The sequence below is a fragment of the Apiospora kogelbergensis genome (assembly GCF_038363985.1).
Source record: "Apiospora kogelbergensis strain CBS 113332 chromosome Unknown utg000007l_segment0_segment0, whole genome shotgun sequence".
NCBI lineage: Eukaryota > Fungi > Ascomycota > Sordariomycetes > Amphisphaeriales > Apiosporaceae > Apiospora > Apiospora kogelbergensis.
This window is the reverse complement of record NW_027117424.1, coordinates 3,084,996-3,098,752: the sequence shown is the minus strand read 5'-3', so window position 1 is coordinate 3,098,752 and position 13,757 is coordinate 3,084,996. Positions and strand designations below refer to the sequence as shown.

The following is a 13,757-nucleotide window of genomic DNA, read 5'->3' as shown; positions in this document are numbered from 1 at the left end:
ACCTGCCGACCGGAGGCAGAGTACGAACCTACATACTTGCTTACCCCACCCACGTTCGCCGATCTGTCTTGGCTTAGTGGAGACTCTGCGGGACCGACTCCGTCCGCAACGAACTCAATTCCACCGTCAGGATATGCATGGTCCCTACGAGCCTTTAAAGGGGTATCTCTTAACAAAAGTAGCTTATGTCAATGTGCGTGTTATATCAAGGTTTCCCTCCGCTTGCAGCTATACTTATGCTCATACTTCGTTTGGGTGCATCTGACAATCCATCGTCTGTCGTATCTTCGCTTGCTACCGGCTGCCCTCGCCTTGGCTTAGTCAGCCGGATCAGGGGCCAATCGTTATGATATGACCAACTCGAGCAACCCTTGAGTTCGACAATGATAGCATACCTAGTACACCGTTCATCATTGCTAGCAATTATTTTAACTGGCGTCAGAACTGGTATTGATCACTAGCACAGTTAGGAACAGATAGTGTTGTGTCCGATTCATGGCGTGGGATTGATACATGTGGTTCCCCTATCATGCCAAGGGATGGATGTAGACTGATCACTGTTGTTGTCTTACTTCACAGTGCTGGCCCATGGCAATCATTATGTAACATGCATAACTTAGTGGTTAAATATGTAAGCTGGTGCAGGAGAAAAGGCGCCATGAGCAGAAGCGCTTCTTGGGTGATCGAATGCGTGTTAGGTAAAACCAGTTTGAAAGGTTCGGGTGCCTCAATAGTTATTACTGACAATGAGGTTTGGTTACCGGCTTGTGGTCTTCGGGTGAGCTTACTCAAGTGAAGAGGGTGTAGTGATGAAGAAAGAAGGTAGGGATTGGTGGAATTGCGGCGGCAGTGAGCCCTAAGGGTACAAAGACAGCGAGTTCAGTGATAGCCTCACGGTCAAGCAACGGAAGGGCACCTATAGAAAGATGCAGAAGCCGACTCCAAGCCTTGAAGATCTGTCACGGCATCAGTAAACGGGAGATGGCCAAGTTACAGGTGACCAGGCAACCTTCAGGCAACAAGCAACCCAGAGGAAAATTGAAAGGAGACTACATAAATCATAATAACACATCAACTTTTAACCAACTGAGGGGTTCCCCCATGCTGAATGCCCACGGCATGAGACTTGGACGAGTCGTAGTGTGAGAAGCTGCGCATACCTGGAAATTAGGGGCTACTTTTCCTTGGTAGAGAGTCAAGCGGGTTGACAAAACATCGTAGTTCTCGCTACGCGTTTTGGGAGGTAGTGTCCACCGCATTAGATCGTTGGTTGGTTCGATCAAACATGCAGACTAGACATAAAGTCATGGGGCGAATTCTAACCCATGGAGAATCTTTTTGCGCTTGGTAGTAGTTGTGTGGTTGCGTGGTAGTGTTAAAATAGCTTTCATGTTTATCTGTGGTGTATCATCCTAGCTGCTTTGTATATCTTCCGTGTATCCTCAGCCAGGGCGTGGCTATGGTCACGGTTCTGGTTGCTCAGCGGCCGTTTTCTGAAATGTTTAGCTCAGTGGTAAAGCATGTCAGTTTACATTTTCTATTCTTCTTTTCAGGAAATAGTCACAGTTCATTCTCTTTCTTTAAGGAACAGGGTTCGAGTCTTTCTGTTAATATTTTTACATTTTACGTCCCTTTTTATATGTCCATCTTTATACGCCTGTTTATCATAGCCAATACTGATCGCCGCACTACTACTCAAGTATAATTTAACATTCCACTATACCCCGGCACCTGTATGGACAGAAACCTATGTTCGTTTTGTCGGCGACTTGAAGTGTTTTTTATTTAGAGACATACTTTGTGTTACAATCCAATACATCACCGTCGTTGTTGCTCAGACGTCCCAACATTGCGTGGGTGGCTGACTACCCAGCAACTTGTTTCTATACACGAATGACACCTTGCTCTCTACCACCGCCCAATTCTCGTCTTCTCCGTGCATGACGAACTCATGGGACTTGTTTCCGTCTTCGTTTCCCAACTACGCCGTTCAAGTAGCCGTGAGCCTAGATGGCCAATGGTTAAAGGATGTTGATTTTGGCGCCGAGTGGCTGTGCAGGCGTCTGCTTACTACATACTTGATGCCAATCCGGGCTGTGCTTCTTGGCGTTCCCCGGCTGATTACCGACTTCGACATCTTCATCGGTATTCTTTTCTTATTTGAGGCCCAATCGACAACCTTCCACTTCACCAATGTATAGGAGTAAGATCTCTACCACGCCAGCCGATCGAAATGCGGATTCCAGATCTATTGGCGGCCAACGCTTTAGGACTATCTCAAGGCCTACGAAAGCCCATGAGAAGTGGAATACCACTTATTTCAACCATCAAAGTCCCAGGCGAAACGCCTTTCACTTTATGCCCCGAGTCGCGGTCTACCGACCTCTTTCAGGTCTCATCTGTTGTGATTGAAAGACAGCCTATATACATGTGAGGCGACATCTTCCCTACTATTAGATGCATATCTTTTTGCTAACGCACGCCGTACGATGAACAACAGCGATGATGTGTTCACGGTTCATATCGAAGGGAATTTCCAAGGCGCTATTGGACCCAATGCTACTTTTGACATCACGGGGAACTGCGGGTCTTATTGTGATGCGTACGACGCGGACCCCGACGAGAGACAGGGCGAGACGTTCCGCGACGACTTTTGCGTCTTTAACCCGCTGATCGAGCAGCCTCTTGGAGGGAATCAGAAAAATACGACGTGTGAGCCCGAGAAGGGTTACGCGATGATCACTGCAGTGGGATATGCCATGCCGATGTTCGTCTGGTGGCCGGTAAGCACCTGGCTTTCTTTTCACTCCTTTTTTGCTATCCTGAAACCCACAAATCTCGGGTTTTGCGTGAAAGTGAGGCCAAGCTAACATGGCGTAGATGGTTTACAACTTTACATTCGACGCAAAGACGGAAGACGGTAGGAGAATATACTGCCTCACGGCCGAGGTTTGTATGAGGTGGGAGGATAAGGAGAAGAACAAGAGATATAGTACTGGCCCGTGGAGTAATTGTACGTGGTAGTCATTGAGCCTTGTGCTACTTCGGCTCGTAACTTGTCATATCTTTGCCGCTACCACTGCCGTTCCTGCTTTCAGCCCTCGCCGTCCTTAGTCACCCGCAAGGTCAGCCTTCTCTATCTGGACTACTTCAGCGGTATAGAATGCAGAAGCAGCAACTTCCTCATTGGCCGAGTTGATGCAAGTAGCTCAGCTGGTGTCATGTAGCGGTTATCACTGAGAGGGTAGTCTATCTTGCATGCTTGGTTAAATGATGTTGACTTCTGAGAAAAGAGGAAATGGAGTGCGCATTATTAAATAAGGGTTCAGACACTTGGAGCATATCACACGTTTCCAACGGCTGGCAAAGCGTGTTAGTGGTAGTGCATTTGGATTGAGTGGCCTGGCCATAATCCGTGATTGTCAATGAAGGGGCTGCCACGCACGCATCTATAAGCACATCACCCTATATGTTGGGACTTGCTGCGTGGTGTTCGGCTTTAACGTAAAAGCCGGGCTGGCTGTCCGTCCAGGGATGGTATGAGGCCCGAACACCGACTGGTATTGGTTCGCTCCCTTCGTTATTGCAACCCTTCCGGAGCAATTGTTCGGGGACTCTCGCCAGCTACTGCGTAATTAGGCAGTAGATGTACAGCCGCGCCCCTCAGGACTCATTCGACTCATGCCCAATTGGCAGCATCCGTCTCGCGACGCGAACATTTTATGCAATACACAACTCGGATAGACTCCGCTCGCCAGCCTCCGAAATTATCTTTGTGTTTACTCTCCAACGGCCTTCCCGCAATGTCGTCCGGGCCGGAGAAGCGGTTTCCGTTTATTTATCCTTGGTATTCCACGCGTTTCATCCAATATTTCCTTCGTGGGTAGATTCTCGCCTCTGTTTCACCAATCCTCGAAGCCCTGAATACTGGGCAGTCCAGTAAGCCAGAGGTACGTTAGCGTTCATCGCGCTTTAAGAGAGACCCCCTGTCAATCAGTCGATGGCCCCCACAGGCACCGCCGAAGGCCGCGAGAATGGCTTGGTCAGACTAGAACGGCGAATCAGCCGCCAAGCTGCAGACGAAGGCCACGACGCCGATATTCCATCCGGCGAGGGATACGTTCTGGATGCGAATGGCGAGAGAAAGCGCCGCGCATCCCTTGCGGAAAAGAGGAGGAAGTCTGACGTGGAGAACCATCAACGCCCACATACTGCGACCGCCGCTACTGCGGAAAGCCATCACCACCATCCACCAGAGCACGACGCCGAGAAGGGGGCGGATGAAGAGAGCCAGGATCGGACTGCCGGGTCTGGGTCCGGACCCGGGAAGAGCACCAGTACAGCCGATGACGAAGACCCCAATGTCGTGTGGTGGGACGAGAATGACCCAGAACACCCGTACAATTGGCCCCGGTGGCGCACAGTGGTGAACTGCCTTTTAGTCAGCATCATGGTTTTCGTCACTCCATTGGCTTCGGGTGAGATAAGCTCCTAGCACAGAGCGTATGAGTTCATCGTTGACATGGTGCCACAGCTATATTCGCCCCCGGCGTGCCACAACTCATGAGGGAATTCGAGAACACCAGTCTTGAAATCGCTGCCTTCGTCGTGTCCGTCTATATCCTAGGCTTTGCTTTCGGCCCGCTGGTGATGGCGCCCTTATCCGAGATATACGGGCGCCTCTACGTCTATCATGCCAATATGGTCGGCTTCGTCATCTTCGTCGTCGCGTGCGCCCTCGCGCCCAATATGGGCTCGCTCATCGCCTTCCGCTTTATTAGCGGCATCTTCGGCTCCTGCCCCGTGACTAATGGCAGCGGGTCCATAGCCGACATGGTCCCCCCAAGAGCATCGAGCCGTCGCCATGGCCGCCTTCTCTATCGGCCCACTGATGGGCCCCATTATCGGCCCCATTGCCGGTGGATTCCTCGCAGCTGCCGAGGGCTGGAGGTGGAACTTCTGGCTCCTCGCCATCGTCGGCGCGGTCATCGGCGTCGTCAATGTCCTCGTCATGCGCGAGTCGTACCACCCCGTCATCCTGGAACGCAAAACGGCACGGCTCAGACAGGCGACGGGTAACATGCAACTGCGCTCCAAATTGGACATCGGGCTCTCGCCGCGCGATTACTTCGCCCGCAGCATCCTGCGCCCCATCAAGATCATGCTATTTTCCCCTATTAGCATCTCCACGTCCCTGTTTATGGCCCTTACCTACGGCTATCTCTACCTCATGTTCACGTCCATGACCGAGGTCTTCCAGCAGTACTACCACTTCAGCACTAGTCTTGTCGGCCTCGCCTTCCTCGGGTTGGGCGTCGGCTCGCTTTCAGGAGTTGCCGTTTTCAGCTTCACCTCGGACCCGTACATCAAGAAGAAGGCTGCCGAAGCCGACGCCCTGGCCGCTGAGACAGGCGAACCGCGAGAAGGACTCAAACCCGAGTACCGCCTACCCCTCCTACCCGTGGGCAGCTTGATCCTGCCCGTCGGCTTTTTCATGTACGGCTGGACCGCCGAGAAGCAAGTACATTGGATTGCGCCCATCATCGGGACCGCAGTCATCGGTGTCGCGAACATGATCATTTTCATGTGCATCCAGCTGTACCTCGTCGACGCCTTCGGGCTCTACGCCGCCTCCGCCATGGCCGCCAACACCCTTGTGCGCTCTCTTGCTGGGGCCGTCTTGCCCCTAGCAGGCCTGCGCATGTACGAGCGGCTCGGAGTTGGCTGGGGCAATAGTCTGTTGGGATTCATCGCGCTGCTGCTTCTGCCCATGGCTATCGTCATCATTCGGTACGGCGAGTATTGGCGGAAGAGGTTCGTTATTCATAATTTATGAGAATTTGGTTGGTGTTAAGAGAGAGAGAGAGAAGAATAAGCTTTTATTGCTCCCCATATCACGGACCTCTCTCGGATGGTACGATAGCTTGACCTTCTGAGTTCACATCCTTTGTCTGTTAGGATTTTCGCGCACTCAGACTAGACACCCATGGGCACACTTCGGTTGAGTCTAATGAGGATTATTCGTTTGATAGACGATATCGTCGTCCGGGTGTTTGTCGCATTTAGGAGGCTGAAACTCAGGTGTTTCACGGACACGCCTAAATTATATTCAACTATGGCGGATCCTCCTACATTGGAACCAAGGCCAGGAAACGAGTATCAGGACCGAAACGAAAGCGAACAAGTGCAGCACAGCCCGAGCAGGCGAGCGAGATAACTAACATTGACGACGATCCTCTGCATGTGCAGCTGTAACTCTTACGATACTTCTTTATACTAGACCCTATAGTCACTATTGCCACTTGCCGCTAATATCGCCAGCCTTGGGAAGCACTCACACACCCCCTGCGACCAATTATCCTTACCCCTTATCGTCAAAATGCTAGCCACCAGTAACAGCACGATCTTACTAGAAATATGATAAACTATTTTTAAAAGCTCTTAGAATAAAAATAAAACTTTATAAAATAATTTTAAAATTTAATAAAACGGATTTAATATTAATTAAAATGAGTTTTATTCCAAAGGAAACTTATCTAAAAAATATCTATTCTTACCTACCGTCCGATACAGTCCGTCAATAGTAGCAAGAATACTATACGACAACTAAGACGCGAATCGAAAACATTGTATTTAACTATACTAATTTGGTCCTGTCCCGATGAAATAGGGTGCTGGGTAATGGTAATTCTAGAAGCTGGAAGACACCGACGAAGGATACGACACGAAATGCAGTTTTATATAAGACTAGACGAATAGGCACTCGTATTTACCCTCATCGAAGTCGTACTTGAAAGCCTACTTTTAATGCACATGCTAATAATCTGACCAGATAACCTGTGTATCGTGCAATATCATCGCCAAGTAGCATAAGAAACGATACCAAGTAACCACCTAAATACATTGCCAAATACCAACTGCCATCAAGCCCAAAACCAGCACTGCCAACTGAATACTACTTAAAGTTAGTCACGGTAACATACCCTAGCATGGCGTTGGCGGTATGACTTACTACAGCGTCGGGAGGGGAAGGGGACTCCACTGAGCCTCGTTCGTGGGTGCCACAGCACGGGCAGCGACGGCTGCGGCCACTTCGTCAGACTGCTTTGCAACAGCCAACTCACGAACCTCCCCGCTCCGCAGCCTCGACCTTGGCCTGAAGTGCTCGGACCGTCTCGTGTTGACAAGCTTTGATCTGGCTCGTCCCCCGGCCGTAGCCGCCGTTGGCCGCCGCGAACAGGCCCATCAGGCGGGCGTCTAGGATGTCCCGAATCATCCCGCGGGTCACACCGGGGTAGCGGGGTGCGATAGCCGCCTGGATGTCCGCCACGGAGCAGGTTGCTTGGCTCTCCAGCAGCGCGCCGAGCACGCACAGCGGGAAGCCTTGTTGGTTCTCTTCCTCGCCGTCGGAACGTGTCAGCCGCGAGAGAAGGCTGTCACTGAGCTGCTCGGGGTCAGTGAGCCGAGCGAGACTGCGAATGGCGCCCTCGGTCGACTTCTTGTGCTGTAGTTGGTTCAGCACAGCTCGGGCCCAGAAGTGACCCCCGCCCATTCGGCTCGTGGCTGCGACAACAGCAGGAAGGACTCGGACGGCGCTTATCTTGCCAGACCGGACCGCGTCCATCTGCGCAAGTCGGGCGCGGACATAGCGCTTGACGCCGGCTTCGAGGTCTGCCGGGCTATATGCCAGCCAATCGACCTTGCCCTTGTTGAAGCACTCCGACTCCCCCGATGTGGCCACGATCTTTACCGTCGCCGAAGAACGACCTGAGGTGCTGCTGAACCGTCTCAGGAGGCTTTCGACCGCCTTGTCGCAGTCATGCAAGCTGTCCAGTACCAACCAGACCGTGCTAACATGGCGAGCGAGGTTGACAAAGAGGTTCCACAGTGCTGGAACGCGGTCGTTGGCATCGCGGATGCGAGCAGCCCAGTACTCGTCGCTGGTGCTTGCCGTGACGCGAGGTCGGGACGTCGGTCGGAGTTGAACGAGGTCGGGGCGTTGGTCGAAGATGGTCCAGATCAGGGCCTTGAGGATGGTCGAGGGGGTGGCCGTCTTCAAGGGGCTGCAATGATAGAACACGCAGACATCGTCGTCTGCGGCCATTGAGGTGTGTGCCCGAATATCGTCGTATATCAAGCTGGCGATTGTCGTCTTGCCGCTGCCGCCCGACCCGACGATGCCAAGAGTCGCCGAGCCCGCCGCCGCACGCCAGCCTTGGTATCCCGGGTGTACGAAGACGAACCCGTATGTTCGCTGGTTGTCATTCGTGGCGACGTCTCGGACCATCGACTCGCTGTCGCGTATCTCGATCTCGGTCGATCGAAGCTCGTTGCGAATGGCATCAATGCCGTTCACGCTTCGAACGTGCGAGAAACCTTGTTTGATCACATTAGAAAACGACAATGAACGATGTCGCGTTTTAAAAACGTACATGATCGCGCGAAGACAAGGTCGACGGTACCTCGCATGTTAGTCGACATGATGTATTCGTATTGAAAATAACGTTGAAACGTCGAAAACTAATTTTATGATCGTCGCTAGAGTTCGAGTCGGTTAGTGTGCGTTGTGGTGAGAAGGAGGGAAGAAAGAACTCGAGGCCGGCGGACGTTTATATATTTCCTCGCGAGATCTTGTTGCGTCAAGGAGCATCGTCGCCGTCAAACTCAACGTGCTCACGCATTGCGTCGAACGGAACGAGCGTTGATCAATGTTGAAACGAATCGACACCGATGACGGCACCGATATTGAGAATGCGCAAATCAAAGTAAGTTCGACTCAAAACTTCTTAAAAGCGTTGCGCAACAAGTAATCACGATGCGACGTTTTGACCGTAGTCGTGGATACGTATGCGTCGATATGACAAGAATATGGCAACAAGCACACGATGCCGTGATGATGCCACGGGTTGCGTGAAAGCTGACCATATTGCCAAACCTCCGTCACCGTTTGACGTTGTCCGACGCAACCCAGACGGTGTTGGTGTGATGGGTGAGCATGACAAGGATCAGCAAATATACCTCGATCGAACCCGCCACAAGGACCATCCATGGCCATATCCAGACATTGGGCATACACGGATCAGGTACTAGCCCAGAGCATGTCAGTAGGGGTGATGTGACTTGGCAACAGCAGTTGATGAAGCAGCGTATCCCCTTAATATTGGTGATGATGTATTGAGAAGAGTCGCTTGATCTCTAGGCGATGCCTCGTTCAGAATCATCACACCCCATATGCTTGATCAATAGCGACATTCTCTCAAACAGATACTCCTGTCATGTTGTACGGTCCCCAAAGCAGTCCCGGAGCTTGTCATTAGAAAGCTTCTAGCACCTATTTTAACTCGATCTCCCACTTGTGGATAAGATTGGCGATGATGATCTCAGATTTGTATACCTTATTGAGATCGTCCTTGGTAGACATGGCCTTTTCACTGGTTGGTGGACCTACTCTCGCATCGGTGGCGTTCACGAAAGGAGCCATTTGCTAATGGCGTGGCTGTTCGTGACAAACGAGGATACCGCAGGGTTGTAATAGCTGCATGACGGAGGTTAGGTTTTCGAGCTATTGGACGTGTAGCTCATACTGAAACAAAGCCAAGAATATAGATCGGTGGGTTCATGAGCCCGATGAACTAATCCGGGCCTTGGTAAGCTGTTGTGCAGTCGTGGTCGGTATCGACGTAGCAATACTCAGTCTCGACATGCTGACTGCGTTTGTGGCTCCCTTCCAGTCGTTAAATTCGAGCTTCTCGTAGTGCCAGATAATCTTGAGGTCTGGCAAATCCTTACCATGGCCCCCCTAGAAGTCGCCCCGACTAGTACCGTCGATTGTGCGTCCCTTCACCATATGCACTTCGTTGCAAGTAGGGTTGGATGTTGCGGGCGTGGTATTTCGTGGACACTCATGCCATGTCCGATCTCCCCAGCCAGGTTACGAACTTCTCACCAAGCTGTCTGGCAGCGATAGGAAATAACTGTCCAGTTGACAGCTTGACATCGAACCGCAAAGAAGAAAGACCAAATCCTTGTCTTCGCGGTTGGGGGCCACAATTCGCCGGGATGCAGGCTCAGGGGTAGGGCTCTTGCCCACCTTGGTAGCCGTCGTGTTCGAGCCTAAAGTGTAGGGGAACTCATGTAGCCAACCCCGAAAATCCAGGAGACTCGAAAACCAGAGGCGTACATGCCGAAGGTGGGTTCAAGGGCACTGACTGTCAAGGCTGCGATCTGGAACACTATATCAGCCTATCTTTACATTGCATGTATGTCCAATACTGGGCAACGTACGGTGGCACAGGTCATCAGGTAGTCGTCACACGTAAGACGGCCTCTCGGGATAGTTACCGATCTGACGTATAGTCACAGAACTGTGGTGAGGACCACGATGGGAATGGGGATGGAGAACCAGACAATGAACTCCATAGCGGACTGTAGCGTATGGTATGACGAGCCGCAGCAGGCGACTGATGATGATGGACCTGATGATGATGAACCTGATGATGATGGACCTGATGGGCCTGGTGCTGAGGTCTCATGGATGCCAATAACCCGTCTAATCTCGTCCGCTAGACATATACTGCCGCTCTGGACCATACCAGCAGGAGGTCCGATGTCAAGAGGAGACACTTGACGGGGCACATTCATGGTTGCGCTCTGCTATTTTACCTCCATGTTAGGATTTAAGGGCGGCAACTGAGGAGTTTGCATCGGCACTCGTCCTCCACCACCAAAACCATGTGAGGGGAGGCTGGCTACTGCCGTAACCAGGGTCACAGACCTCATGCTCGAGGCCAAGGTTTTTTGGACACCCATAACATGTTCGAGGCTGTTGTCATCCTCTGGGAGGTTTCCGATGAAAATCGATCGGCTGTCCAGCCCACGCCTCCATGACTAATTCCAACTAGAATCTGGAGCCGGCTGAGAGTGACGAGCGGGATAGCGGGGTCTTATACTGTGAAAGATCTTCCTAGACTTGGTAGTCTGCGGCGTTAATGAATACAGTGTTGTTCAGTAGTACCAGCACTATTATTGCTTCGGACCTGCTCCAAGATTGACAGGCTCAAGTTTGTTCATCACTTGGAGTCAAGTTAGCTTGGACTCTTGGGGAACTAGAACGTGGCCTGGACTTACACTCGATCTTGAATAACGCGTGGTTGCTTCGTTGTGGGTTAGGTTGCTCCTAGGAAATCCGGCAACGAGCAGCTTCGTGAACTTTTCCTCTGTGGGGTCCAAGGTTGCATGGGTAGGCTGAGCCATGGGCTTACTCTGCTCGACCAGAAGCTGCCCGATGTTCAAGACAGTTCTGGTGCTGCTGGTCGTCGGTGACGTATCGGCGATAAGGAGTGAATACTTGTGAAAGGTGGTTATGCCTTTGCAATATAGGCTCCTTCAGGGCCAACTTGCAACGCTGCCGATGAGAGAACATCCAAGATCGCATTCTGTTATAAATTAATTCTTCCTGGCTTCCTTAAAGTAAAGATTCGATCTTATTGAGCTTCTTTGTCAAGAATCCTTACCATTGACATGGCTTTTCTCTGGTCGAAGTCAGGTTAATTGACAACAAGGTTGGACCAAAACACGACGTTGGAAGTCGCGCCCAAATAAAGGCAACAGTGACATGCTTGATGGACGGATACTCGGGAAAGGTTTGCTTACCTCGCTATGCGTTATAACTAGACTCATCCAAGTGGACATTATTGTTATGCACGGTGGTTTGGATTTTGCCTGGTGATTTCGTATCCGAGTATGGTTCAAATTGATGTTTGGGAGAGATAAGCGATAAAGGCGACGCGTAATTACCTGGAAGATTTGACTTGTTAGGGCAGGTTCTAGAAGAGGGCATGGACGTGAACCGCTTGTGTGGAATCTCTTAGAGCTTCGATTGTGCTTTTATGATAACCATTGACAGTACTATAACTACCCCGCACCATTAGCATGGATGAAGCTCACATTGACGTGATGGCATCAAGTCAATGGTAGTATCAGTGTGCTGTTGGCAGCGTGTATTTCCGTAGACAACCCTGAGCTGTGGTGCCTGGATATCACAGTACTGTAGGTGGGTAAGGTGAGCACCACCAACAGACAAGATAGTGATGCCACGTTTGGGGTCTTTGATCCATATGACTACTTAGAATACTGTGTGTCTAGCAACCTCGATATTCTGATCCAATACAGTTATGGATATTTCCTCAACTTCCTCGAATGAGGTATGGGCCAATCTACACACATGTAGTAGAACTTCACAATTTGGAATATCACCTTCTTCATGTGACTAAGACCTTGAAGCTAGTAGCTACTGCTGACACTACTATCGCGGATTATAACGGCATTCGAACGCAGTACAATATACCCTGGTGGAAACAGCGCCTCTGTTCGCTTTCTCTTTCAAAGAGGGTGATACCAGCCTGGACCCTTGCACCAGCTCAAACGGTTGAGCGTCAATAAACAACCAGTACTGCAACTTCGACGCTCTGATCTGCTGTATGGGTGGTCGATTCGGCTTCGAGGTGGAATGAAGTATGAGGGCATCCTGTGGTCGCAATCAGCTATCTCCGACAATATCTTATTATCATGCCAGGCACTCACCTCCAGCAACACCCATCAACGAGTCATACTGCTTGAAGATCCACACCTCATCCTGGCTTTGGTCGGAGACGTAATGGAATCTGTGACGGGGATTGAAGTAGAGTAATGTGTTCTCGCCCTGAAAGCCTGGTGATATCTGATCTGCTAGCACCAAGTCTCCGGGGTCAATGCTGCGAACGTCGCAGAATGCCATCGGCCAATGCTTCAGAGACGAGGTGAGAGGCCTCCATATGCTGCGCACTGTTAGTACACGGCATCTCAGGGCGTCTAGGTCTAGGCTCACTTCAAGATTTGGAAGCGCCCTTTTACCAGCTCCTCCACCTGTGATGGCCATTGTAGCTGGATGCGGCGCAAGGCACCCTCAGCAGAAGCATCTATTGACGGTCAGCCTAGTGCATGTGTTGAGTCTTCGTGGGAAATCAGTATACCAATGTGCACACCTGGGATAGGACGTCCCCTGGTGCCGTTATCTTTCTTGAGGTCTTGCCCAGTCGATAAATCGCGATTTCTGACCTTGTAGTGCATCAATCGGACGTCCCTGGCACCAAGATAGTCCGCGAGGAAACTTCTGATCTCGGCGGCATATTTCTCTGCAGCGTCTGGCTTGCCGAAGTCCTTTGTGTTCATCGATGTCTTGTGTTTGGCTAGTTCCGAGCCATGGATATCAAGGTGGAGTGCGCCTTCGTTACCTCGTATGTTCATAGCTTCAATGTTCTCGTACACATCGTGGGCAATGTTGGTGATCACGGCATCAGCTTCTCTATCCTTGTTCAAAGTCAAGTGGTAAGGCTTCTCAACTTCATAGATCTTCAGATCTCGAAGGAAAGCAAGAGACACGTAGACTTTGTCTACCTCAAGTTCATTGAAATGGGCTCCGCGAAGAGCCCTGCCAGCCGTTGGTTTATTCATGTGGGATGACCGTTAGTGTATGTTGGCAACAACCTATTCCCACAGACCAGCCTCTGGATCTTTTCATCATGTCGGTGTTGCACCGTGGGAAACCAAAATGCCGATCTATCTGTGGTACTCGCCTCGCGTATCAACCGGAACCAGTTACACATTGTGATACCACTTTCCCCGCAGATGCTCGAATGCTCGAGTCTGTTCCATAATTGGCCCCGAACATGTGAATTTTATTGCATCTTATTTTTTTAAAAGCTCTTGATCTGTCCTGC

The 13,757-nt window shown here is 50.9% G+C and overlaps 5 protein-coding genes across 5 annotated transcripts; 2 read left to right on the top strand and 3 right to left on the bottom strand.

The window, feature by feature from the left end:
- Positions 1-2,489: 2,489 nt before the first annotated feature.
- Positions 2,490-3,024, top strand: PG998_011364 (uncharacterized protein; the record flags this gene model as incomplete). The annotated part of the gene is made up of 2 exons (XM_066878180.1): positions 2,490-2,783; positions 2,881-3,024. The coding sequence occupies 2 exons, from the start codon at positions 2,490-2,492 to the stop codon at positions 3,022-3,024; spliced, it is 438 nt and encodes a 145-aa protein (XP_066727234.1).
- A 976-nt stretch (positions 3,025-4,000) lies between these two features.
- Positions 4,001-5,836, top strand: PG998_011363 (bicyclomycin resistance protein; the record flags this gene model as incomplete). Its single annotated transcript, XM_066878179.1, is given in 3 exon segments — positions 4,001-4,478; positions 4,535-4,836; positions 4,850-5,836. 3 exon segments carry the CDS (start codon positions 4,001-4,003, stop codon positions 5,834-5,836), a joined length of 1,767 nt encoding a protein of 588 aa, XP_066727233.1.
- A 1,284-nt stretch (positions 5,837-7,120) lies between these two features.
- Positions 7,121-8,469, bottom strand: PG998_011362 (uncharacterized protein; the record flags this gene model as incomplete). The annotated part of the gene is made up of 2 exons (XM_066878178.1): positions 7,121-8,376; positions 8,433-8,469. The coding sequence occupies 2 exons, from the start codon at positions 8,467-8,469 to the stop codon at positions 7,121-7,123; spliced, it is 1,293 nt and encodes a 430-aa protein (XP_066727232.1).
- Positions 8,470-10,356: 1,887 nt separating this feature from the next.
- Positions 10,357-10,641, bottom strand: PG998_011361 (uncharacterized protein; the record flags this gene model as incomplete). The annotated part of the gene is made up of 1 exon (XM_066878177.1): positions 10,357-10,641. The coding sequence occupies one exon, from the start codon at positions 10,639-10,641 to the stop codon at positions 10,357-10,359; it is 285 nt and encodes a 94-aa protein (XP_066727231.1).
- Positions 10,642-12,185: 1,544 nt separating this feature from the next.
- Positions 12,186-13,491, bottom strand: PG998_011360 (uncharacterized protein; the record flags this gene model as incomplete). Its single annotated transcript, XM_066878176.1, has 5 exons — positions 12,186-12,215; positions 12,453-12,526; positions 12,583-12,815; positions 12,866-12,956; positions 13,011-13,491. 5 exons carry the CDS (start codon positions 13,489-13,491, stop codon positions 12,186-12,188), a joined length of 909 nt encoding a protein of 302 aa, XP_066727230.1.
- Positions 13,492-13,757: the final 266 nt, after the last annotated feature.